The following is a 27,336-nucleotide window of genomic DNA, read 5'->3' as shown; positions in this document are numbered from 1 at the left end:
CCCCCCCCGCCCCCGCCCTCTGCCCCCAGTTCCATTTAAATAGTCAAATCCTGTCCTCTTTTCTGAGCATGAAGGCCACTTCTGGGGAGCTACACTCAGTTCCTGGAGCTCGAACACACTGCCTAAATCAGCAGTTGGACCTCCACTGTCCCCTCACAAGGGGGCACCAGGAAGAAGCTCTGGCCACATGGCAGGGCACAGGAGGATGAGGTGAGGGCACCCTGGCCTATAAGGTCTTTTCCATGTGGGTATTTCTAGAGCAGGAGATGTGGCTTCCTCCAGCCGCCCTGGCTCACTTCTAGAGCAGGGTTACTACGAGGCCCTGACCTCACAGCTGCACCATGCAGGGCCCTGCACCCTCGCTGACTTCCTGACAGCGGAGCGGTGAGCGTCACTTCTGAGACTGAGGAAAGCCCAGCTGCTCTTCCCCCAGCAGGGTCCCCAACAGCAGGCCAGGGACCAGGATGGCGTGGGACCAGCTTTTCACCGTACGTGGGGAACAGAGAAAACTGAGGATGGTGGGTTATTTTTCAGGAAATTAAACCTATTTTATTTAAAGGATTGGCTTTTTAAATGTTTATCTTAAAGAGTGTGTTCTTTCTGCTTCTTTGGTGTTAAAGGACGCTTTCTTTCATGAAATGAGCTGTTGGGAGGTGGCAGCTGTCCTTCATTTAGTTAGTTTTTAAATCTCTTTAATTGGCAAAATTAAGGGTAACAGCAAAATGAGGTCTCCCAGCTTTGGGGGAAATTTGGAGTCCATGGTATCTCCCAGCCCCCAGTGGCTCCTGACCCCGCAGGAAGGTGGCTTTCCCCACAAAAAGAGGAGAAAGGGGAGCCCTGAGCCTGGGGGGTGAAACCTGGCCAAGGGGCAGGGCTCCCAGGGAGGCCTCCAGCCCTGGTGTCTGGGGCTTTGGGGATGGGAGGCGGACAAGTCCAGACTTGGGCTAAGAGGGTGGTGGACATCTGTGGGCAGGGCACCATGGCCCCTTCCCTAAGGTGCAGACCCTAAACATCTGCTGCGGGTCTGAGAGGAACTCGATCCGTGCGAGGGGAGTGGAGGGAGGAGAGGTGGAAGAATGAACACGGGAAACCAGGCCTGGCCCCTAGTTTGCCACCAGCTAGCAGGGCAGCCTAGACAAAGGCCCCAAGCCCTCCGAGCTCCATCTGCTCACCTGCAAAGTCAGGAGCCTTCGGACCAGAGGTTCCTGAGGCGTCTGGCCCCAGCTCTGGCTGGCATGACACTCCCAGGCTGGAGTGAGAGATACCGAGGTTCCACATGTGCAGCCTGAGCACAAGTGCAGCCCGTCAAGGGAGCGGAAGCCGTCTCCCTGCGGAAGGCTGGCACACAGGGACACCTAAGGAATCAGCCCTGACCACGATCCTGCTGGGACAGAGGACAAATCCACACGGGCCAGTGGAGTCCCATAAGAATTACCTTACTGGTTCCAAGGCCCCATTGGTGGGTCCCCACAGGAGCAGTGTCTGCGGGGAAGTCTGGGCCTGAGACTCTTGCCGGAGTATGAGAGGAGGCGGAGGGGGTGGGGCTCAGGAAGCTGGCCTTGGTAGGTCAGGCCGCTGTGAGCCTGGGTTAATTTCTAAGTACTCCCAGCTGACCCTTGTAAACACTCTGACCTCCCTGGCTGTTACCTGGGACCTATCCTCACACCTGGCTTGACAGGGACAGAAGTCTGATTGTCTGGGGCAGCCACTGGGGGCAGATGGCCTTGGCTTTGACAATGGTCATGCATTTAACCTGTCTGAGCCTCAGTTTCTTCATCTGCAAAGTGGGTGAGAACAGGACCCGTACTTCAGGTTGTCGTAAGGATGAAATGGGATAATGCACAAATGCTTAGACACGATGCTCGAAACAGGTCCATGTTCAGTGACCCACTTTCGCTCCTGCCTGGAGAAGGGCAGGGCCCTGCCAGCTCAGAGCAGCCTTTCTGCAAGCCCAGGGCCACTGCTGAGAGGTGCCTGTGGACACACCCTTCACCCACCGGGCCCTGATGCTGCCCGAGGCCCCAGCTGGATGGTTGGACCACAGGGCTGCGGGGGCGAGGGCCTCCTTTAGATAGGGGTCAAGAAGGGTATTTTTAAAAGGAACCTTCAGCAAATGGCTGGTTCCTCAGTTGTTAGGACAACTGGCCCATTCAGCAACATCTAGAGTAGAGGAGCAGGGAAGTTCACGCAGCAGAGAGGCCCCAAGCACCGAGACAAGGAGGAAAGAGGCTGTAGCTGCTGTGTCGGTGACTTCCTCTGTGCGCAGGGCCCCAAATGCCACTTCTGGGTGAACTGAAAGTCCTTTCTGGAGTGAACCCACCCCATTCTCGTGGTTCCCCTGATAACGGTTTTCTCCAGGGGCCTGGAGCCTGGGCATGGGAGGGCCGCCTTGCCACATCTGTTCTCCATGACGTTTCCACATCAGGCATCTGCGAGCAGCCCCTCAGCTAACCGAGCTGACACACCCACCCCCATGGAGCCCTGAGCTTCCGCCAACCTCACGGAGCCCGCACCCCTTCTCCTGCCCCTGGAGCCCCGAGGAGCCGCCTGCCTGCCTGCCCGCCCACCCGGGCAGCTGCGGTGTGTGACCAGGCCTCGGGGTGGCTCTGGAGGGGTCCAGCGCTGCCAAGCCTGAACTCCGGGGACAGCGGTGCACCTCAGGCCTCGGCGGCCCGGACAAACCTGGGCAGTGTGCACGCAGGACCACTCCAGGCCATGACCTAGAGACCCCGACTCAGTGCCGGGCCCTGGCTGAGCCCCCAGCTGGTTTCCCCTCTCTGAGCAGCACCTCCGCCTCTCTGTGCCCGGGGCACAGGAGGCCGGGCCGGGCGAAGGGAGGGCACAGGCGGGGACAAGCATTGTACTCACAGCACACAGAGCGCGTAGGCCCGGGAGATGGACTCGCTGGCGCGCACGAGGAAGCTGCCGTCCTTGCCGGTCCTGGAGAGCAGCTCCTCCGCCTTGGAGCGGGTGATGTTGCCATGGTTCCAGCAGGGGACCATGGCGGGGCGTGGGCCTCCTCGGCCAGGCCGGGCGGGGCCGGCAGCCTCCCCCACGACCAACACACCACCAAGGGGAGCAGAGGCCCCTGTGCTGCCACCCCCTCTTGTCCCCTCTCTGTTGCCCCGGCTGCTGCCACCAGCTCACTGACCGACGACTTCCTGTTTCAGGCGCTTTGCGAGGGAAAGGAAACGAGCTGCAGAGAACTTCCTCATTGCAGAGACCAAGCAGGAGCCCGGTCCTCCACCTTCCCACCCCACCCGCCCGCCCTTTTTCTCCTGGATGGGACTCCGTCCTCAGAGGGTCAAAGGCCAGCTGATGTCCTGGGGGAACTGGCAGCTCCTTTGGTGTCAAGGAGGCTCAGCGGGCTTCTGCAGAAGCAGGACCTGACAGGCGTGGACATGCCAAAGCAGTGGCCATTCAGAAGCCTGTCCCTCTGTCCGCGTGGGGTGGCCACACCCTGGACAGATCTCTCAGCCTTCTTCCCTCCCCCAGGGCTTTTCAACTCACTGACCCTCTAACCGCAACATACCCAAAGGAACGGAGGCTCCCAGGGCAGGGCTTCTCAGCTGGGTCTCAGCCCCGCGGGGCTGAATTAAATTGAGTGGAGGGATACCGTCAAGCCCTCCTCCCCTTATCGGAGGCTCCCGGTCATTCAGACACCGTACAGCCCTGGGTACTGGAGGGACCTTGGGTGACACCACGTGATGGCTCCAAGGGCCCAGGTGGCCGCTCTGTGACACATTTACACTCATCCTCAGGGGCTGGTGAGTGTGAAGGACCTGGGTCAACCTGTTCTCCATGGCAACATAAAAGCAGGCTGGGTTTTCACCTATGGTTCTTTCCAGAACACCCAGGAAACCCACACATCCCCAGGGGCAAGCTGGTCACCTGGCCAACAATGATGCTCCTTCCTGCATTCTATATCGGGGGTGGCCAGGCATGGCTGTCTCTGCCCACAGCTCAAAGGGAAGCTGCCTCTGCAGGGCCACCATCCAGGACCAGCAGATTGAGGACTCCAAAGTGGCATCCACTCTTTTGTCCCCAGACGGTTGCCCTCAATCCTTGGGTCAGACTCACCAGGATGAAGGGGCAAGTCCTGACCTATTGCACAAGGGAGCCCCCCAACTCCAAACTTAGGCCTTCCCCCACAGGACATGACAAGAGAATCCCCTCCAGGGCCTCAGCCAGACCTCTCCCTTGAGGAAAGTAGCCCCTAAAGGAACTCATGTGTGCCACCGAGTCCCTGCAACCCTAGCAGCACACACAGCAGGAGATTTCAAGTGAGCAAAGTGTTCTCATCCAGGTGGATTGACCCCATTCTGATTCTGAGGCCCAGAGCAAGTGTGTTCCGCCCCCTGCCCACTTCTGGGCTCCAGGCGAAGTTCCTTTTGGAAACTCGAGTCCAGAGAACTCCCATCCTCACCCCCACCTCCCCAAGCCAGTTTCCCCCAAACCCCCTCCCTAGCTCCTCCCACTGAACCTTCAGCAAGCCCGTGTCAGGGGCCCTCTGGGCAGGCCCTGAGTGGGCGTGGAGACTCAGTGGAGATGAGAGTTGGCCTTCATGCTCTGGCCTTTCTGAAGACAGCTGGGCCCTGGGTCTGCCAACCCTCCAGCAGCCACTGGTGGAGGCCTCTCCTTCCCTTATCCCCACCTCAGCTCTACCCAACCTTGATGCTCCTGCCATGTTCTCCCTTCCCTACTGAACTGCACCACCTTCCACCCTGCTCTCAGACTCAAAGCCCCTGGGTCACTCTAGGGTCCATCAAAAGAAGGCTCCATCCAAAATCCTGGTTCCTTGGTGCCTTGACCAACACATTCCTAGAGTCCCTCCATCACTTTTTACCTATAACCATCCCCCACCCCGCCCCCGCTCACTTTCCAGCTTCCCACCCTCCCTCTCTCATGCCTCTGTTCCCACTGAGTCCTACATCTCAACAGACTTGTTGGCCAGTGGGCCTATCCTTGCCATTTGACTCATGTGGTTTTCCTTTGACACACACATGACACCTACTTGACACATACATGACACACATGTTTCCCTAATTTGTAAGGCCTGTCCCATCTTCACTTCCTTCCCAACCCAATTGCCTAAGCCATCTGACATGGTCAGCTTCCTTGTCCCTCTGTTTTTATCTCTCCCCTCCTCCCCCCTCAGAAAATCCCAGCATCTAGATCAGGGCTGCCCTTAGCGGTGGGTGAGGCCTGGGTAAACATTTTTTTCAGGGCCTTATATACATAAACAACGTACTAAAAACCTGTATTATGAAATTAATGGACCCACTGAGGTACAGTGACTTATCAAAGAAGATCTAGAATAGTGGACAGAGAGGAGGTGAGTTGTGTATATTTGATGTCTAATCAGTGTACATGAAGTGTCTTCATGATGTCAGGTCCTCTTTTCTAGTTCAGGTTTAGTTTCCTACTGACAAACATCATTCCTGGCTGTTTGTGTATCTCCTACAGCGAGATGAAGGTAGCAGTGTGAGCCTGTCCATTTTGAGACAACAACGATCTTGCCTCTGCGTTTCCCAGCACCATTTATCTATTGCTGGGTGCTTCATTACCCATGATGCTGCTTCACCCATGGTGCCAGTGTGAATACCAGCTTCCAGTAATTCCTTCTGAGGTTGTTTTTTGCTTCATAGACAAACACAGATGCATTTCTTGCCCAGAGCATGCAAGAAATTATTAACAACAATTTATTTTCTGGTCATGTTAAAGCTCCTTTTCTTATAGCATAAACATAGAACAACACATCTTCTAACCAGCTTCTCTTGAATTTGGGGGCCATAATCAACATGGTGATCTCTTTCACTGATGACAACATCCCTGCCTTGCACACAGGAGAGCAGTCCCATTCTCAAGGAATGTCCATCCCCACCGGGCATGATTAAGATCAACCTGGAGAGCTCAATGTCAGCTGATTGGAGGAGCCCACAGGCAGTTAAGAGCAATGGTTTCAAAAGCCATTAGAGGAGATGCTGCTGCCTGACACCTGGACAGGGACCTCTAGAGTGGGCAGAGTGACTGCCCAAGTGCTGTTGGCAGGTGTGCAGAGGGCAAGAGATACCTGCCACTCTCCTGCCATCCTCATTGCTATTGGATGGAGGAAGCACCATGGGTGGAACGCTGCAGGTGAGTGGTAACCTGGGAGCACATATGCAATTCAAGGCCTGGGATTGCCTATGAACCATTAGTTGCCCAGAACCCTAAACATGTCTTATGTCTGATGTAAGAGTCACCCCAAATCAGTGTCTCAGCACCATTCTAAGTCACCCAATCTTGTGCCATCACACAAAGGAAATACTACCCTGCGCCCAAGGCTGTCCTCTTGAGTCACACCTAGCCATGGGGGTCCAGAAAGATCACATAGGCTTGAGTCTCAGAGCTCCTTGGAGCATCTGGTCAACCCTACATGTAGGGGAGAGAGTTGGAAAGCACCTGACAGGGAAAAAGTAGGATCAGGGGTCATGTGGGCCCAGATTCAGACCAGAGCACTTGACCCAACTGCACTGCCTGCCCTGGCCAGTCCCAGGTGCTGGAAGAGGACTTGGAACAACTCTAGGAAGTCAGGGAAGTGAGCAGCATCAGAGTGGTCTGGCAGGCACCAGGGCACGGGCACTTGGTCTAGAAGCTCTAAGAAGAAGAGATGAAACCTCAGTGTTGAAGAAGTGAGCTTATGTGGCGGTGTCCCCCTGCCTTCCTTCTCCTCACAAGGAGTCTCAATTTCACTTCTGCTACTGGCATCTTCAAGTAGGCCTTTCCAGATCCTTTCCTGGACCCCTGCAGACACAAATTTCGTGCCAATTTGGTTCAACAGTGCCTGAGCTTGGGGCCTCTTGAGGCCTGGAGCATTCTGAAAAATAGGCAGGTGAGGTCTCAGTCCACAGCCCTGTCAACCCTCTGCTCCCCATGGCTCTGGTAACTGTTTCTGTGCTGTAAATCAGACGCTGGAATCATACACAGGTGAGGCCAGGGTCTGAATCCTGGCTCTGCTACAAATATCTAGCATCTGAATCTTAGTTTGCACCTCTGTGCAATTATGGAAAGTGCCTGGTGCAAAATAGGTGCTCACAACAAGGCAGATCTCGAGGTGGCCCTCCTGATCGATGCCTGGAGGGCAGAGCCTGGGTTGGCTCCAACCTGCAACCAGTATCAGTGACACGCACCATTGGCTTACCAACCCAGGTTTGAAAGAGGATGGGATCCTATCAAGTGCTCTTTATCTGCAACTAAAAATAACCTAATTGGGTCAGGTTCTGAGCCTAGTAATTTCCGCCATCTGGGGGGAAACTCTAGCCCCATCCAAGAGTTCAGGTGTGATGTTCTGTAGAGCCTCAACTCTCATGTTCCCATAGGAACAATGTCAACAGGATGGAGGTGATTTCTCAAGAGGTTCTAAGGCCAATAGAGTCCTAATTGTGCTCAAGGACATCCATGAATACCAAAGGCCTGGCAGTAAGCTGCTCTGTCCTTTCACTGAACATACCGGAAAATCAAACTGGTGAACAGCAATAAGGAGTTTGACTCTGGGAAAAATCACATCCACAAAAATCACTTGGGTCTTCTGCCAAGGTTGTTAAGGACATGGGGAAGTATTCATAATAGTACAATGATAAGTTAAAAAAGAAAAAAATCAGGAAACCAATGAAAGAGATTGATTCTAATGATGGAAAAACTTTATTTCAGGAAATCACTGATTTTGAAGAGTGCTCAGGTGACAACTCTACAAGCACTTTTTTTTTCTTCCTTCTACGTTTCCAGGTTTCCTTCATGACCACACACTACTTTTTGTAATAATACAATTAAATGAATAAAGACAACTCTGGTACCTGAAGCGTGTGTGAAATCCTCTGGGAGAGCTTGGCTCCATGTGAACTGCTGGTGGAGTCCCCAGACCAGAGACACACATCCCGCAGGATTCGTAAAGAGACTGACCTTTTTCTTTAATCTTTTTAAAGTTAAAAAGTAACACATGCTCACACCAAAAATTCAACTAGCACAGTGAAAAGTTAAGTTCTCCTGCTTGCCCAGAGGCACCTTGCTCTTTTCACTTAACAATATTCTGAACATTTCATGGAGGTTTTTGAGTTGGTCACTGTTTTTTTAAAGGCAGCATACCATTCTGTGCCATAGCATAATTCATGGTACCAATCTGCTGTTGGACATGCAGAGGGTTTCCGGCATTTGCTATCACAAACCACGCCACAGTGCACACATGTGGCCAGATCTCTGCATACTGTGCAGTCAGGGTGCCTGCTAGGTAAATCCCCAGAAGAGCACCCCAGGTTCAAAGGCAAAGCATACTTTCAGTTTTGATGGATTATGCTGTATTGTCTTCGTTTTTTAAAAATATATTTTTATTGATTTCAGAGAGGAAGAGAGAGGGAGAGGAGATAGAAACATCAATGATGAGAATCATTGATTGGCTGCCTCCTGCTCACCCGCTACTGGGGATCGAGCCCACAACCAGGTATATGCCCTTGACCAGAAGCAAACCCGGATGCTTCAGTCCGCAGGCCAACACTTTATCCACTGAGCCAAACCAGCTAGGACTATACAGTATTATATTCTAAAATGGTTGCACCTCCTGGCTGGCGTGACTCAATGGTTGAGTGTTGACTTATGAACCGGGAGTCATGGTTTGATTCCTGGTCAAGGCATATGCCTGGATTGTGGGCTCGATCCCCTTTGTGGGGAGTGCAGGAGACAGCTGATCAATGATTCTTTCTCATCACTGATGTTTCTATCTCTCTCTCTCTCTCCCTCCCTCCCTCCCTCTTCCTTCCTCTCTCTGAAATCAATAAAAATATATTTAAAAAAATAAAATAAAGTGGTTGCACCAGCTGCCATACCCACCATCTATGAGAATCAGCCCAGAGGGGCAATTCTGGAGCACCCACTTTAAGTAAGTGACTTGCATGAAAATCCTACTTATGAAACAGATTTTAAGAAACAGGCCCTGGTGCCTTTTTTCAAAAGGGATTCTTGACTTTCATCACAGTCTTCATTTAAAAATGAGCTGTACCCTGTATCTATGATATGATTTGAATTTTTACAAAAAATGTATAAATTTCCTTTCCAAGAACGCTTCCTGGATGTTTCCTGGGCTGAACATGGAAAATACGAAGGTACTAGCTCAATAAACTTGAAGGCCCTGGTAACTTTGCATCTTTGTGGCCAAGGCCCACACCTCGGGTGTAAAGCAAAACACCCCAGTGATCTCCCCAAGGTGCCATGTTGCCATAGCAACTGTCCTCTCCTGGTTCTCTGCCCCCCAGGTCAGATTTGCCAAACTGTGGAGATAGCAACTCTCTGGTCCTGAGCCAAGCCATTGCCTGCACTGGTCAGCCTGCCTGGCTGCCGCTGTCCCATGCTGGGCGGCCACTGCCCTGGCCCCTGTGCAGCCTCCAACCTCTGTTCCGGTCCTGAGCACTTCCCAAGCCTGAATCATGACAACCCTCCTTGGCGGGGCCTATGACTGCATTTCCTAAACGCATTTTCTGCCAACAGCCACTCACTTTCCGCAGTGATTACATATCAGCTCCTTTCCAGCTTCATATTCTGCTGCTTCTTCTGTGCTGTCAGCAGTGCCTCTGACCAATGCACCAAAACAAGAAACATACCCTCCCTGCTGGTTCCAGCCTCATTCCCATCAGAACCTCTGCCCAGTGTTGTCTCCTGATCCGTTCCTCTTGTGTGGCCACCCTGGGTCTCAGAAAGCCTGGGGTTTTCCTAACTGCATCCGTACCCATTGATCTGCTCTCAAAGCCACATGAAAGTCACCTCTGTGGTGCCCTGCACTACCCTTCCTGCCGCCTCCCCCCCCCCCCCCCTCGGCCTGCTCCCCGCATCACCTCTTCCCTGGGCTGTTCATGCCTTTTTTTTCCCTGGGCTGTTCATGCCTTTTAGATTTTTCTTTTCTTTTCCCCCCCCCTTTCTTTTCTTTTTAATCTTTATTGTTGAAAGTATTACATATGTCCTCCTTTTTTCCCCATTGACACCCCCCCAGCCTACCCCCACCCCCGCCGCAGGCCTTCACCACCCTATTGTCTGTGTCCATCTGCCTTGTAGTCTTTTCTGACCACACTTCTGCTGAGCACCCCCTCCTCTGCAAGCCCCCAGCCCGTCCAGCTTTGCCTGCTCTCCGCTCAGAGCACTTCACTATCGCAACTTGCATTATTTTGTATGCATCTCTCTGAGTCCACCTGTGTCTGGTTCATCCCTTGAGGCTGCAGCTTCCACCCGCATTGCCATGCAGTAGGTATCTCAGTCAGCTTGGGCTGCCGTAACAACACAGCACAGACGGGGGGCTTCCACAGCACACGTTGATTTCTCACAGCTCTGGAGCTGGAAGCCCAAGCTCAGTGTGCCAGTGTGGTCAGGTTCTAGTGAGGGCCCTCTTCCTGGCTTGCAGGTGGCCTTCTCACTGTGTCCTCATGTGACCTTTCTTCACTCCCTGTATGGGGGGGGGGGGGGGGGGGAGCGCGAGAGAGCGAGAGAGAGAGAGAGAGAGAGAGAGAGAGAGAGAGAGAGAGAGATCTTCCACTTCTATAAGGATTAGGACCCCATCCTTTTGAACTCATTTAACCTTGATTACCTCCTAGACACCCTATTTCCAAATCGAGTCACATTGAGGGTTAGGGCTTCAACATGTGCATTAGGAAGGGAATCATTTCAGTCCAGTAAATATCTGCTAAAGTGTCACAACAGCTTGTCTCTGTCAGCTACTATGTGTGAAACACTGTGCTCACCACTCAGCATGCGTTGCCTCACTCAAGCCTCGTGATACTTCAAAGGTGATCTTATTGTTATCTCCATTTTACTGGCAGAGAAACTGAGAACCATTGAGGTTAAATAATTCATTGGCAAGTTAGTGGCAGATATGAGGTTCTCGCTCATGTCTGTTTGATCTCATAGCCACCATGCATAGTACATATTTTGAGCTATATAAGCCTGAGATTCTGTGCTGAACTCCAAAATTCTTAGGCCAGACCCTTTGCCCCATTCACCTAAATTCCTACCAGCATCCCCTTGGGCACCCATGTGACAGTTACCTAGACCATTGTTGGAGTAGCACAGATGAAGGAGTAGCTAATGTTCTAGGCATGGGGTGCTGGTCCTCTGCATACAAGAGTTTTGGATGATCATTTTAGGGGTCATTGGAGATGTGTGTGGACTGTAGAATTAGAATAGGTTCCTGGTGGGAAAAGTATGGGTCTCACCCTATTCTAGTTATGGTTGTTTTTATTGTAAACTCAAATATATATTCTTTAAAATACATTTTTATTGATTTCAGAGAGGAAGGGAGAGGGAGAGAGAGATAGAAACATCAATGATGAGAGAGAATCATTGATTGGCTGCCTCCTGCATGTCCCACACTGGGGCGTAAGCCGGCAATCTGGGCATGAACCCTGACCGGGAATCAAACCATGACCTTTTTATAGGTCGATGCTCAACCACTGAGACACACTGGCTGGGCTCAAACATGTCTTGATGACCACCTGGTTGAGGTGTGGTAGAGAGGACAGGGCCTTGGCTGGTTGTTGAACCTGTCAAACTACAAATCCCTTCCCACCTGGAGGACCTTATTCTCAATGCAGCCGTGACCTATTTAATCTCCTAGATCTACAGTTTCTGGTTTGTAGCCATGCTGCAAAGAATGTCCATGTTCATCTTCCCAGGACTTGCCACTCCTGTACTGAAAATCTTTGAGTGGCTTCTTACTGCCCATAGGACAAAGCCCCAAATTATTTACTTGCAAAGACTCTCTAACTTGGTCACCACCTGCTTTCTCTTCTTATATCCCAAGTCCTGGGGACTTGGCAGGAGTCCCCCTTACTTTGTGTCTGGATCGGCATCTACTTCCATTTCTGCGCATTGTGGCTACAGCCCTTGGAACATGTGCAATTTGAACCCTGACCTCAGGCTCTCACTCCACCCCCACAGACCAGTCTTCTTCCCTCCACCTCTCACAAGCCCCAGTTCTCGAACCACCCCATCCTGCTCCATCCCCGCTTACAACACTCAGCATCTATCACACACAGCATTCACACCCTGGACTCCTTGCTCAGGACCTTCAGCTCCACTCTTCCCACCACACCTCCCTGGAAACCTCCAGCCAGACTCCTCCCTCTTGACAGGGCGACTGACCTTGCCAGGGAAATCCCCTGCCGGGCAGCCTAGGACCAGGACAAACCCACAGTTCCCAGCCAGCTAAGTGGCCAAGGTCTTCCAAACATCCGTCTGCCTTCTTCAATGGTTCCCACTCTCAAGCCCGTGTTTTCCTAGTCGATCTTGTTTCCCTACCTCACCTCCTCTTTCTCTGCAGAGCAGCTCACTTCTAGAAGCCATCAAAAAAGAAATCCCTCCCTTTTGTGCCCACAAATAGATGTGCCAAGGCCACCTTCAAATGCATCCACAGCCCTAGCCTGTTTGGCTCAGTGGATAGAGCGTCAGCCTGCAGACTGAAGGGTCCCAGGTTCGATTCTGGTCAAGGGCACATGCCTGGTTTGTGGGCTCAATCCCCAGTAGGGGGCGTGCAGGAGGCAGCCGATCAATGATTCTCTCTCATCATTGATGTTTCTATCTCTCTCTCTCCCTCTCCCGTCCTCTCTGAAATCAATAAAAATATATATTTTTTAAAAAATGCATCCACATCTGCCTGTCATTTCCCTACTTCTGCAGGTTCACTCACAACACTGGACAGCACCTAGAGCACCCAGACCCTCCCGGACTGTCTCCCTCTCTGTCCCCTCACCTATAAGCAAGGTTATGATTTTTCTACCTTAAAAACAACCAACACAACAACAACAATGACAAAGACACTCCCTGCCAAAGGCTTTCTGCCTCAGCTGTGCATCTGAAAGGTCTCACGCCAGGTCAATTAAACAGAAGTCTCTTGGGTGGGGCCTGGCATACCTTGGTTTGTTCAGAGGGTGACCAAGACTAAGAACCAGCTCCCACTTGCTTCCTTCTTGCTCGAGGATTGTCCCATATCTTCATCCTAAACCAGGGGCAGGGAACCTTTTTTCTGACAAGGGACATTTGGATATTTATAACATCATTTGCTTAATATCATTCACTTAATAGAAATTTATGTTGCTATGAAAAAAGCTCCTAGATTTATTAAATTTTTCGTCCAACCTGCAGTTGCCTTGGCAGGGCCAGACCAAATGATTTCCCCAGGCCTTATATGGCCCGAAGGCCGGATGTTCCCCTCCCTTGCCCTAAACTGATGACCTTTGGATAAACTGTCCTCTCTCACCGTCTCAGTGTCATCTCCTCCCACTACAGCCTGTCTTCACCTTCCCCCTGCCCCACTGAAATCTCATCAAGATCTCTAATGAGCCTGGCTGTTGTGACTCAGGGGTTGAGGGTCTACCAGGTTTGATTCCCAGTCAGTGCACATGCCCGATTTCTATCCCCAGTAGAGGGCGTGCATGAGGCAGTCAATCAATGATTACCTCTCATCATTGATGTTTCTATATCTCTCCCTCTCCATTCATCTCTCTGAAATCAGTCATATATAAATATATTAAAGATCTCCAACTATTTCCTTCTCCCAACATCTTTCTACCCTCTGTGGCCTCCCCACATTCTTCTGACTGCTCCCTCCAGTTCCCCATCTTCTCCTGACTGACCATCCAGTCTCAGCCCCACCCTCTGCCCTATTAGTGTTTCCCTGGCTTTTGTTCTTGGCTTCTCTTTGATCTAACCTTCGCTCTCCCCAGGGCACTTTCCCCCTATGACTCCCAAATCTCATTTCTAGCCTTGACCTTCCAGAGTTCCAACCCACAGTTCCTGCTGTCTCCATGAATACCCAATGAACACTTAAGCCCCACCTCATCTGTACATCCCACCTTTTCACCGAAAACCTGTTCTACGTGCTCTGCCCATCTAGATTCCTGCCACTGATCCACCCAGTCTCCCAAGCCAGAACTCAGATGACATCTTTATCCCCGCCCACATCTGATTGATCTCGGATCTATAGGAACCTCTAGAATCCACTCCCTTTGATGCATTGGCCCTGGTTGTGTTCCACCTTTGCATCGTTCATCCCCCAGACTTTTCAAGGGGACTTTCATGAGCTTGTCCTCTGTCAGGCGCCACCCCACCCCACCCACATCTCTCTGTCCTTCCATTTGTACCAGGGCTCTCTTTCTAAAATGCAAATCTGAGTCTGCCACTCCTTCTCTCTATGGTAGGATGAAATGCAAGCTTCCTGGCAGGTCACACCAAACCCTTCACTTTGCCCGTCTTTCCTGATCTTCTCGCACACTCACTCTGGGTTCCAATACCACTAAATCAGTACCGTGCCTGTGTTCATTCATTCATTCATTCATTCATTCAACAAATGTTGCCTAAGAGCCTACCATGTGCCCAGCCACTGTCCTAGACTCCAGGGAGGTAGCAGGGAACAAACCGTCCTGCCCTCCAGAGCTTATATCTTATGTGGGAACTTCTGTCCTGTGCTGCGGCAATTGTCTTCAGTCTAACTCCTCCATAGCCAGGTGGGAAAGGGCAGGCTTGGGAACCTGACTGCCTGGCTTGGTCATTTACCAGCCTGTAAAATCATGGTCAAGTGGCTTAATCTTTTTGTGCCTCAGTTTTTCCCTCTGTAAAGTGGGAATGATAATAGTAGCTTGTCTCCTAAGGTTGTTGTGAGGATTAAGAGTGAACACACACAAAGGGCTTAGGATTATGCCTGACAGTTCACAGTCAGGTCCCAATAGACTTTTTTTTTAATACCCTGAGTTCAGTACTTAACACATAATGAGTATTCAATAAATGTTTTCTGGTTGGATCAAAGAATAAAAAAGTATAAGTAGCCCTGGCCAGTTTTCTCAGTGGTGAGAGCATTGGCCTGAGGACTGAAGGGCCACAGGTTTGATTCTAGTCAAGGACACCTACCTCGGTTGCTGTCTCGATCCCCAGCCTCAGTTGGGCAAGTGTGGGAGGAACCAATCAATGTGTCTCTCTCACATTGATGTTTCTCTCTCTGTCTCTCCCCGTGTCTTCCACTCTCTCTAAAAATCAATGGAAAAAATATCCTTGGGTGAGGATTAACAACAGCAACAACAAAACTGTAAGTGGTTAGCACATTAGAAATTATGTTCTCACTGAATTCCAAGTGGCCCTGATGTTATAAAACCACACTGGGAATGCCATTGAAAGATCTAAAAAGAAAGAATATGCTCCATGCATGGAAGTAACATGTTCAGATGACAATGGCCAGCTGAGTACCTTCTGACCCAGAGGCTCCTTGTGCAGAAGGGAGGAGGGCCTGACAACTCAACCAAGGACATTTCAGGTGTGAAGGAAAAGAAAAGGAGGTGACAATGGTTGGGATTCCATCTGTGTTTGCTGGGAATCTTGATCTTCTGGTCTAGGGCAGAGGACTGAAAGGTCCCAGGTTCGATTCCGGTCAAGGGCATGTACCTGGGTTGCAGGCACATTGGGGTAGGGGTGCCTGCAGGGACCTGATACCATCTAGTCCAGGACTGTATGACTTTGAGCAAGCCACTTACCTCCCCAGGCCTGAGTTAAACTCTCATCAAATGAACAAAGTTAGATCAAAGAATATTCAGGGCCCTTCTGACATCTACAGATTCTAGAACTTTCTATATTATATACCTAGATTATAGACGACATCAGGGAGAAGCAAGGACCATGACATGAACTAAAGAACAAACACTCATAGCTCAGAGCTAGGTGTCTAAAAGTACAAAAGAAGAAAGCCATTTCAGGACAAGAGAATTTAACTCACAATGGGAGTTATACTTTACATCTACAAGCAACACATTTCAGGAAATTTCAAATGTTCATCTCTGACTCGATAATTCCTTTTAGAGGATTCAATGTACAGAAATAATCACAGATGAGCACCAAGACTTGCTCACAAAGATGTTCATCTCAGTGTACTTATAATAGAAAAAAATTAAAGTAACTTCAATTTCTAATACTCAAGGAACGGTTAAATTATCCATGGTATGTGTCTTTTGCAAGAAAATAACATGGAGGAAATACTTATGATATATAATGTCAAGTGGGGAGAAAAAGTACCATCCTGCATCGTCTCTGCTTCATAATCTCAGTTCCAGGGGGGAAAAAAGTTCACAGATGAAAGACCAGAAGAAAATGTGCCTCTGGTTAGTGGGATTTGTGGGAATTTTTTTCCTGCTTCTTTGCACTTCCATATGTTCAGCATCTAGTACTTTGAAACCCTCCCCTAAAAACAGTACAAAAATGGAATTTGAAGAAGTAACACTTTGCCAAAAGTACAGTCAGCTTTCTCACCTCTTTGAGCAGTGTGATGCAAGTATCCCATTTAAATACTGGATCCCTTCCTTTCTTCTTCACATGGTGGGGGTGGGGGCAATCTGGCTCCAGCATGGAAACCTCACAACGTTGAATAGGGCCTTGGAGTGCTGGGCTCTTCACTCTTCCTGGCTGGGCATGAATCGCTGCCCTTTTAGATACCCTGCACTGGCAAGTCCTCAGACCAGGGCTGCCATCCAAGCTGCCATCTCCTTGCCCATTCTGGCAAAGCCATGAAGGAATGCCAGGGAAGATGGCACCATGCCCAGGAGCTGAGGGCACAGGCTCTGGAGACAGACCAAGCAGAACTCTGCATCCCAGAACCTGGACACACAGACTCTGCACTTCTTGAATGTTCAGGCACAGACCATAGAGACAACTTTGAAGAGAGGCAGGAACATTGGTCTGGGCTCAGAAAACCCAATTGCTCTCCTGGCCCTGCTTCTACCTGGCTATACGGTCTTGAGGAAGTCACCAAACTTCGGATGGACTTGATTTAAGGTCACTTTCATCACTAAAGGTCTAACCTGTGTCTTGTTGCTATGTATGGCCTTACTTCTAAGAATGGGCATGCTTCAGCTAGTCTATTTGGCTACATGTTATCCCAATTAATCTCAGCTGTCCTGAGAGAGGCAGACCCTTCCTATAAGCACCACTGGGTTTAGCAGAGCACCACCCCCTGCATAGATGTATGACAGAGAAAGGGCCAGGTCAGGGGTGGACCATACCTTATGGAGGATGGGGGTGCAGCAAGGCAGTAAAAGACCAGCGGAAAACGAGAGGTATGCACACCCGCTGTTACCAAGGGAAGTTCCCAAGGATCTTTATTCCAGGCCCAGAGCACATCCTCTTCTAATGCTTTTGACCAAATTAGAAGGATGTCCCCAGCAGTACATTCTTCCTGCTCCATCCACATGTGCTGCTGGCAAAGAGAGAGAGAGAGAGAGAGAGAGAGAGAGGGAGAGAGAGAGAGAGAGAGAGATTGAGCGCTTTGTTAGCCTCTTACTCCTAGCCCAGTCATCAACCACCTTCATCTGAGTTCCACTGAGATTCTAGGCCTTGAGCTCCACAGGCAGCCATTGTATCAGTAAGACCACCAGGGTGGTCAAGGTGGTCTTACAGACCTGGGAGGAGCGTACTGCATCTTGAACAAAGTCCTGGCCAGGTTGGGGTTTACACCAGGGTTTCTCCAGGTTCTCAAATTTTGCACAGACCAGAATCACCTGGAAGGCTTGTTAAGACAGATTGCTGGGCCCCGAGTTTCAGATTCAAAGGGTCTGTAGGACTCAGGATGACCCAAGGACTTGCATTTCTCACAACTTCCCCAGTGATGTTGTGCTCCAGGGGCCACTCTAAGTACAGGTAGAAACCCAGGGGGTGGGCTCCAAGGGCAACCCTAGGGAAAGGTAGGAGAATATGTCTGTGCGCCCATATCCAGCTAGACCCTGGCCAGGTCCTCGGTCCATGGTGTTGGCCCCTTGAGGAGAACAATCAAGTGTATTGTCTCTCCTGGACCTTTGTTAAGATGTCACTTCCTCAGAGATGCGGTCTCTGATGATCCAGGTACAGCAGCCACTGCTCTTGGTCATATTGTTCCCTTCTATATTCTTTTAATCACTAATTAGTAGAGTTGCATTTCCTACTTAGTTGTTTATGTGTTTATTGTCCACTTTATTCCATGAGATGAGGGTTTCTTGAGGGTGTCTTGTCACTGTTGAATCCTCATCTCCTAGAACAACATCTGGTCTCGTACTGACACTCAATGCACAAACATTATGGAATGGTGGCCTTCAGCCATCCCGGGGAACAAACTGAACTCTTGGTGTCTGCAGTGGGTGGTGTAGACCCCAATCTATTCCCAGGGTCCTTAGTGGACTAGCTCTGCAAAGTCTTTATAATACTTGAGGCAATAGGTGAGACCTCAGCATGAAGCTCTTAATACTCCACTATCATTTAATGAGCCATTAGATGCCTTGACTGAACATAGAGGAGAAATAAATGGAGACATGGTGGAAATGTTGAACTTGGCCCTGGGGGTTCCTAATGGTGATAAGAGCTCCAACTCCTCCATGCTGATAGCAGCCCTGAGCTAAATATCTGCAAGGACCAGGACCAAGGGGGGCTCCCCAAGCCTGGAGCTCTGCTCTAAGGGGAGTACACTGGTGAGATCAGGCTCCCTGCTGAGTCTGTGCCCTGCTTGTCAGGTCACCAGGCAGAATATTAACCACAGCTGCTCTACCAGACTTCCTCTCACTTGGGCAGTGCAAGAACAATGACCATGTACTACCACACACACACACACACACACACACACACACACACACACACACACACACACACACTTTCCAAACCAGTCCTCTATGTCCCAGGCAATGGCATAAAGGAAAATGTTTAGTTAGCTTTGGGCTCAAAACTGACAAGTCCCCCTGACAATGTGCCACAGCCTAGACCTGGAGCTCTGGTGTAACTGACCTGGGGGTTACCTTTCTGAGTCTTTAGAGCAGTGATTCTCAACCTTCTGGCCCTTTAAATACAGTTCCTCATGTTGTGACCCAATCATAAAATTATTTTCATGCTACTTCATAACTGTAATGTTGCTACTGTTATGAATCGTAATGTAAATATCTGATATGCAGGATGGTCTTAGGCGACCTCTGTGAAAGGGTCGTTTGACCGCCAAAGGGGTCGCGACCCACAGATTGAGAACCTCTGCTTTAGAGGCTGAACTTCTGACATTTGCAGTCCAGCAGTCCAGGCCTGAAGCACATGTTCTTGGCATTTGCTTGCTTATTTATTTGTTCAACAAGTAGTTTTTAGGGGAAGGTGGGTGAAGGGGAGGGGCCTATTGTATTTGTGCACCAATCTCTGGGTATATGTGTATCTCTGTGGACACAAATTATAGTAAAAATTCAGTTTTACTCAATGCACTAAATATATCCTGGATTGGATCCTAGGACAGAAAAAGGACATTAGTGGGAAAACTGGTGAAATATGAATAAACTCTGGAGCTCAGTTTTATAGTAATGGAGCAATGTTAATCTCTTAGTTTTGACTAATACACCAGTTATGTAAGATGCTAACATTGGGAGAAACTCGGTGTGGGATGTATGGCAACACTCCATACTATTTTTGCAAGTTTTCTGTAAATCTATCATTATTCCTCCAAAAAAGTTTATTTAAAAAATTCCGTTCCAAAGTTTTACAATCCAATGTAACATATTGATTTGGAGGTTTAATTGGCAAATCCACTATTCAGTTCAACTTTTATATTTTATTGAGGTATAACATGCATACAGTAAGGTACACAAATCTTGTGTGTACAACTCATTGAATTTTTACATACAGATGCACCCTTCTGATCAGCACCAGGTCAAACATTAGAATGTTCCCAGGACCCTTCGCAGTGAACAGTATTCCTCCACCAGTGTCTTGCTGTATATACCATACACTGGGTTTTGCCTGTTCTTGAACTTCATGTACATAGAATTATAAAGAATGTATTCTTTTGAGTCTGGCTTCTTTCACTCAACATACCATCTGAAAAATCAACCATACTATTATGTATAGCAGTAGTTGATTCTCTTATTATTGGGTAATATTCCATTGCATCAGTAGTCCCCAGTTTAGTTACCCATTCTGTTTTCAATTGACATTTGGGTTGTTTCCAGTTTAGGACTCTTATGAATGAAACTGCTGTAAATATGCTCATCCGTGTATTTGGCAGCTATATGCGTGCATTTCTCTTGGATGTATACTTCTGAGTGGAATTGCTGGGTCATAGGGTATTTGCATGAGCAGGGGGACAAGAATAGGGGGTAGCACATGGCCGGCTCACTGAGCCGAAAATTCAGTTGGGAAGACTTGTTTCAGGGTGAACATGAGGAAGATGATTTCCTCGTAGTTATCATGTTCGTACAGACACCCAAACTGGGGTGAGCCATCGGGGCCGACACCCAGGCTCTGAAGGTCTGAGTAGGCGCAGCTGCCCTCAGCCAGCAGGGTCGGGTGGGACCAGGCGTTAGAGGCTGGGGGCCGTGTATTGAGGTAGGCACCTAGGTTGGTTCTCTGCCGGGGGTCAGTAGGGTGAGTGTAGAGCAGCCACTTGTCTGAGGAGCCTGACCCCGCTCTGGGGCTGGGGAAGGCGATCACACTCCCATGGCAGCCATGAGGAGGCTCCACAAGCTTCTGGACCAGTTGGGCCCCCCTGAAATCAAGCCCGTCGTTGACACTCTCGGCCTGAATCCTGACCCCACGGGGGCTTCTAGCATTGAGATATATCATCCTCTGTTTTGCACCCCCGACCTCAGCCACTTGGCACTCCACAGTTTCCGGGGCCACAAAGTTGCCTCTTTCCCACGTGAGCCCGTGGTTGTGGCTGATGAAGCAGAAAGCGGAGGGGCTGGGCCACCCGTGGGCACGGAGTTTCCGGTAGGCGTAGGCTGGCACCACCAGGCTCTGCGCCTCATTGTGTAGCTGCAGACAGTGCCCCGGGCCCACCGCAAAGGTGGCCCATTCCCCATGGGCCGAGCCAATGGCAGAGTCGGTGAGGTCTCTGGTGGGGCTCCAGGACCTGCCGTGGTCGGTGCTGGTGACTTGGCACAGCCGTGTCACATTGACCTTGGTGTGGAGTTGGTGATGCTCAGAGACCTGCCTGGGGATGGCAATGAAGAAGAGGAAGAGGGTCCTCGTTTTCTTGTCATACAAGGGACTTGGATTCATGGACCGGTGGCCCTCCAGCTGGGCTTGGGCCACCTCTTCCTGAGCGTGCCACTGAATGTGAGGAGAGGAAGAAAGACAAGCACTGCCTTGAAATGACCAGTGACAGAGCTGCACTCTCGGTGGGGCGGGGGGTGGGAGTGGGGGGCATCTCATGGGGTTAGGTCAAAGGTCATGGAGGAAGTGTTCATCCACCACTCGCTCAACTCACATCACCTCCCAGAGCTGTGGGAGCCAGGCTCCACCTCACCCCCTGCACAGCAGCCCACTCCTCCTGAATGTCTGCTGCCTCCATTCCCACCAACATGTATCAGAGCACCTATGGTGGGCTAGACCTCAGATACAGAGGTCCTTTGGGCATGAGCCATTTCCAGCTTCATCCTGGTTCCCTCAACCTACCAGCCCAGTCCAACTTTCCATACTTGAAAAGTAAAGCCCTAGTAGTAACACAATAGTCTGACCTGTGTGGGATAGAATATGACAATCACTTCCCATCTTCTATATATCATACTCTATCAATGCAGCCTGGGAGGGGCTGCTACATGACACTAGGACTTGCATGGAGCTTCCATAGTCCCAAAGTCTATGTCATATATGCAACAGTTCTGCCATCTACCCCCATTCATTAAGCCTGTCCCCCCACTGAGTCTTCTAAAGGCAGACACTGTACCAAGAGCCTAACCCCTAAACTCCTGGGGAACAGGTGTCATTATCTCCAACTTATGTCTGGAGAATGGAAGGCTTAGATGAGGAAGGCGAGTTGCCCAAGGCCATTCCTCTAATTGATAGAGCCAGGACTTGAACCCAGGTCCATCTGCTTCAAACCCCATGCTCTGAACAGCTGCTATGTAATAATGACCACAAAGTAATGATAATACTAATAGTAATATGTGATACGCCAGCCTTGGATGTCTGTCAAAATCAATTACTTGATCTACATGCTGGGACTTTAGAACACAGCAATCACTCCAACCAGGTCCCACTCCCCAGGTTAATTTTACTCAAAGGCTACAACCCCAGTTATGGAATTCTAAACTAGTCCTCCCTCAGGTTCTTAATCACACAGGACAACCTTTCTGAGCATTAGTTTCCCTGGACTTGTCCCATCATGCACTGAAGCTGATACCGCCAGGCCAACTGGACTTGGTCCCAGTGAACCCACATTTTCTGGGAGACCACTTTGGGGCACTTTCTCTGCCCCATCCATGGTAGGGCCCTGAATCCCTCCTGGGTTTCGATGTCTCCTTTCTCTCTGTCCCCCAGACCCCAGCCATCTAAGAATGGCATGGTCCCCGTATTCCCGGCAGAGCTAGTGTAGCCTCATCCTGTCTTACCTGGACCTGGTGGGTTGACTCATCATAGCTTCCCCTGCGCAGGACAATCAGCTCTGCATCCTCATCCTTCTTGCTCTTGCGCCTTTCTGCGAAGGCCAGCAGAGTCTTCTGCTGCGGCAGGTAGAGTAGAGCAGGGATTCTGTAGGCCTGTGCTCCCGACTTGAACACTCTCTCCTTCTGCAGGACGGGGAAGGATGCCATGGGGCCTGGGGGAGGCGCAGAAAGAGAAGATGAGTTCCCTGAAGTCACATCCTGAGATGGGGCTGAGCTATCCTCCCAGGCAGGGGGTGCCCACTTCAAGGTCGAGGAGGCTGAGATTGGTGACCTGTCCTCCTTCCCCATGGGGTTCGACCCCCTTATTACCTCCCAAGAGCCTGTCTATGATGCTACACATGCCTGCCATGGAGCTATGCAGCGCGCTCTGTCCATGACACTTCAGGGAAGGGGTATTTGGAAAAGCACATTTTGTGTTGAATTTTAAACCTTGCTAGGACAAATCTGTGATAACCTTCAGCTGCTTTTTCCCACCAAATGCCAAGCCTTGGGTTGGATAAGAGTGTTTGCCAAGTGGCATTCTGCAGCTGTCCAAGTGCCAGAAAAGGACACATAAGAACTTTTTATAACTGCAGGCCTGAAAGTCACCTTAGAAAAAAGGAAAAAAGTGTGTGTGTGTGTGTGTGTGTGGGGGGGGGCCTTGATTTTGCAGGCTTGCTCTCCAGGCTGCCCGAGGCTGACTTCCTAGCCGCCTCCAGTGTGGGGTCTCCACCCCTGGGGGAGGGAGAAGCATCTGGAAGGGAAGAGAGAAGCTCCCAACAACTCACTCGGGCTGAGAGGGTCCTCCAGAGGCACAAAAAAATAAAATAAAAATTAAAAATAAGCTTCCAAAGTGTTGAGTTCAGTTCAGGGCAACTTCCCTGTTCTGTTAATCAAACTTGGGGACACTGAAACACAGTCAAGGGGGGATGACCAGATAGAAAGCATTGCTCTATTCACTTACCTCGCAGCCTACAAAAATGCTTGGTCAGATGGAAATATATCAGCAGGTTAAAGATGTCCAAGAGAGAAGTGATTCTGAAGGGACTGAAAACTGAGCTTGAACTTGCAGATGACTCAATTCCTTCAGCTTTTGGAAGTTTGGCAATCTGATGGGCTATTGGAGATATAATGACAATGAATAATTTTTATACATGGCTGCTTTTCAGAAGAAAAAAAAAGCATTTGATCAAAGAGGGTAGGGAGGCCCGAGGTAACTTGGTGACTATGTGTGACAGTGGTCTCTATGCTAGGCCACCTGGGGTCCCCTTCAGGGGGATGAACCCCCAGCTGCAGGGAGTGCTGGCTGCAGAGCAGATGGCTCTCAGCTGAGCAGGAGGGACGAGATTGTCATCGAATAACCTCCTCTTGCTCATCCCCAGGAAAGGCTGCATCTGATGGCCGGCCTGCCCAGAACCTGAAGACCTGGCCCCGTGACCTATCTGGATCTCTGAGGGCCAGCACAGGTCCAGGGCAACTGCAGTTGCCCTAGGAGGCACACCACCTCTCCTCTGTATACCTGTTCCCATTGCCTGCACTCCCTCCCTCCCGCACTGTGTACATTATTATCTACTTAAAACTTATTTAACATGTTTGAGAAATCTATGCTTTTACTCTGTGCCCTACATTGTTTAGGAACTTGGGATACTTTATGAATAAGACAACTAACCCCAGTCCCCACAGGCTGCTAATACAAGTATTTGTCTCTTAAAGATTTAGAGCCACAGCTGATGCAGGAGGGGATGGGGTAGAGGAAAAGGGGGTCTTGGGGTCCATTCTAGAGAGCTCTTCTCTATTCTCAGTAACTCAGCACCAGTCCAAACTCACACACTTACCGGCAATACCAATTCCCAAATGTCTTTAGAATAATAATAGCAAACACAAAAGTGACCCTTACTAAATGCTGGGCACTCTTTAAGTGCTCTATAATATTAAAAAAAAGTTTTTTTGGAAGTTATATTTACAAATTATATTATTTTACAATATGATTCACAAATATGTACTCATTTCATCTCCACAACACCCCCATGAAGTTGATGCTATCATTGCCCATTGTACAGATGAGGAAATTAAGCCCACCCAGCCCTTCAGTGTCAGAGCTGGGACTACAGATTCTTCTGACCCACGCAGCCTGCCTCTCAGGGCAGTTCTGGAAGGCGCCATCTTCCTGCACCTTGTCACATGATGCCTTAGCACCGCATGCAGGTAGCTAGCTGGCCCACTTAGCCCCAGCCCTAGCTCCAAATGTGGCAGCAGCTTCAGGCCAAGGTAATGGAAAGAAAACTGAATTAGGAATCAGATTCTGGGCCTAGGTTCATGTCCAGAAAGTTGTATATCTTTGGGCAAGAAACTTCCTCTTGGAGGTCCATCTCCCCACCGGGCAAGAAAGGGGCTGAAGAAGGTGATTGCATAGGCCCCTTCGTCTCCAGAGCAGGCACCGAGTTAGGTCCTGACTCCTTTGGAGAGGCTGGGCAGGGGCCCTGGCACAACCCAGTCCCACACAGCAGCACAAAGGCAACCAGAGAGATGATAATGTCAGTTTGCACCATGAAAAACTGCCATTTGGTAGGTCAAAAATAATTGCATAGTGACGATTCCAGATGGTCCCACCTAAGGCTACCAGCAGCTGACATGGCTTGTAGTCTGTGGGCACCAAATCTGGAGCAACGCATCTTACTTCTCCTCACTCTGCCTACAAGGCCAGCTCTCATGCTCCCATCTCAGATATGGGGAAACCAAGAAGTGAGTCAGGGAGGCGGTGGATGACTTCCTTAAGTCGGTGAAGGTGGGTGGATTTGAGCCTGGATCTGCCTTATTTCAGAACACATGCCCCTAACCACTGGATTCTACTGCCACAGACCCACAGCTGGGACCCTGAGGTCTGAGTGCTTCCTAACCAAAGGCAAGCGGTGGAGGGCCCCTGCCCACTTCCTCTCTCTCTCCTGTTGGGAGCACCCTGGCTGCTGGCATTCCCTCACCTGCTTCAGGAGGCGTCTTTGCCAACTCAGATCTGTATGGAACACCTTCCATGAGCCTGGAAACAGGTAAGCACACCAGACTGGTCCCTGCCCTTCTGAAGCCCACAATAAGTGACAGCCAGTGCTTCTGGGAGCAAGAAAGAGGTGCACTTTGCAGCTTTCCCCAGAGGAATAGCCCTTGTTCTTGGGGCCAGCTTTGGATGGCATGTTGGCCTGCTGGCTACCACATTGAAGTAATGCCATCTCTCCAAAGAGCAGACAGGGGCCCGCATGTGGTCTGCCCTCAGTTCCAGCAAAGCAAGCGTGTGGGGCAGCAAGCCCAAAGTGCTCTCCCCCAAGAAAACCCTGTCCATGGGCTCAATGCAGCTTGGGCCCGGGGCTGGGATCCGCACCCCAAGCTGAGAGGAGCTCTCCCAACTCTCACGCCAGGACAGGAGCCTGAGCAGCCTTCTGGAAGCTCAGACCAGCAATAACTTGGGGGCAGAATGAAGAGTTTTCCTGGACTGGCTGATCTGAGCCTTCTTCCGCATTTCCCATCCAACATGTCCCCTGAATACCCCCAAAACAGAGTGAGCACCATATCGGGAGTTGAGGGGCCATGAGTACACTTAAAAAAATGGCCACTGTCAGAGGCATTCCCAAGTGTGGCACCATCACCCCGTAATTACCTGATACAGGAGAACTCTTGTTTATATCAACAAAGGAACAGGTGGGTCAATTCCAAGGGAAGCCTTACCTCAGGGAGTGCTCCAGGTTGGATTCCGGGGCCTGGATTGGACGTCAGAGCGTGCGAGAAGAGGCAGTGGGAACCAGCTTTGAGAAGGTCAGTGCAGCTCCTGTGTTCACCTGGCTTCACCCGAGTCTCACAGCTCTACTACTGGGCCTGTGCCTATAAACACCTGAGGGAGGCCCCAGGCAGTATCAGTGTACAAGCCCAGCCCTGGAGGGCACTGCCTCTCATCATCTGGGGAAGGACTTATCTACAAGTCATGCTGAATCAGGGTGAACCTCAGGCCACTTGAGTCAGGCTTGCCTCTTAAACGGATGCAGTGGGCAAAGTGTGTGCATTTCAGGGAACAGACCTCCAGGGCCTGGGAGGGTGTGGACGTGCAGGAGGACCTGGAGCCACCCAGGATGCAATTCCTCTTTGGGATCTGCCTGGACCAACTAGGTGAGCAGGGCAACCTTCTTGATCTCTTGAGACCTCAGTTTCCTCTGCTGAAAAATGGGAACAAAAACTTCACAGTAGACCAAGCTGCCTGGAGCAGACTATATGACTCACCTGTTACTATAACCCAGTACCTATGGCGTTTCAGACAATCATCAGTGCTCTATCCATACCCATCAACTCAGTGAATGAATGGATGAGGCTGCCTTTCCAGGCAGGGCTGACAATGTGAAGATTTAGATAACCTGTCTAAATCTCTTAACTCAGCATCAGCTCATGGCAAGGACTGCCATGGCAACAAGCCCTTTTCTTCTGGACCCATCACAACATGTCTAAACAGCACCATCCATGGGCCCCAAGTTCATTCTCAGGAGGAGGAGTCAGGAGCTGGCACACTGTCAGAAAATACAACCCAGCTCACCCAGTCTACCGCCAGTGTGGGTGAGGCCTCGGGAGCTGGAAAAACCTGAAGGCAGTCCATTGACTTCAAAGTGCACTTCTTGGCTTAGTCTAGAACTGAGGGATGAGGGAGGCCTCCCTAACTTATTTCCCTTCCCTCCACTGAACATAGTTCTCCCATGATTATCTTCAGCTCTAGGTGGTTCCTGTGGCTCAGAGCCAAGTTCAGCTCTCCTTGGCTGCCCCCCACGTCGGAGTGACCCCTGGATGGCCAGTTCTGGGTCCCCTTGTTTCTGCTCTGGTCTAACCCTCTCCTCAGTTTGCAGAGAAAGGGTCATGGTCTGATCTTGGAATTTATGTTTGAAAGTCCATGTGAACACCCTAG

At 50.3% G+C, this 27,336-nt stretch overlaps 2 protein-coding genes across 3 annotated transcripts in view; both read right to left on the bottom strand.

Annotated features, from left to right (window-relative positions):
- The window catches only part of INPP5D (inositol polyphosphate-5-phosphatase D), a 95,471-nt gene extending 92,332 nt beyond the window's left edge, over nt 1–3,139 (bottom strand). Inside the window, exon 1 of the mRNA XM_006760440.2 lies at nt 2,869–3,139. Within this exon, the coding sequence (XP_006760503.1) occupies nt 2,869–3,002 (134 nt within the window). The 5' untranslated portion in view covers nt 3,003–3,139. The remainder of the gene's footprint in view (nt 1–2,868) is intronic.
- A 16,502-nt stretch (nt 3,140–19,641) lies between these two features.
- On the bottom strand, nt 19,642–26,740 carry NEU2 (neuraminidase 2 (cytosolic sialidase)). 2 transcript variants are annotated; one of them, XM_015561998.1, is made up of 4 exons: nt 26,121–26,740; nt 23,371–23,523; nt 22,374–22,579; nt 19,642–21,093 (listed from the first exon to the last, which is right to left on the bottom strand). In XM_015561998.1, exons 3-4 carry the CDS (start codon nt 22,572–22,574, stop codon nt 20,155–20,157), a joined length of 1,140 nt encoding a protein of 379 aa, XP_015417484.1. In that variant the 5' UTR covers nt 22,575–22,579; nt 23,371–23,523; nt 26,121–26,740; the 3' UTR covers nt 19,642–20,154. The 2 variants fall into 2 exon arrangements, with proteins under 2 accessions (XP_015417484.1, XP_015417485.1); XM_015561999.1 differs by lacking the exon at nt 26,121–26,740 and having other exon boundaries at nt 23,371–23,640.
- Nucleotides 26,741–27,336: the final 596 nt, after the last annotated feature.

This window comes from Myotis davidii, unplaced genomic scaffold (assembly GCF_000327345.1).
Source record: "Myotis davidii unplaced genomic scaffold, ASM32734v1 scaffold370, whole genome shotgun sequence".
Lineage (NCBI taxonomy): Eukaryota > Metazoa > Chordata > Mammalia > Chiroptera > Vespertilionidae > Myotis > Myotis davidii.
The sequence above is the reverse complement of the archived record's forward strand: the minus strand, read 5'-3'. Positions and strand labels throughout refer to the sequence as shown.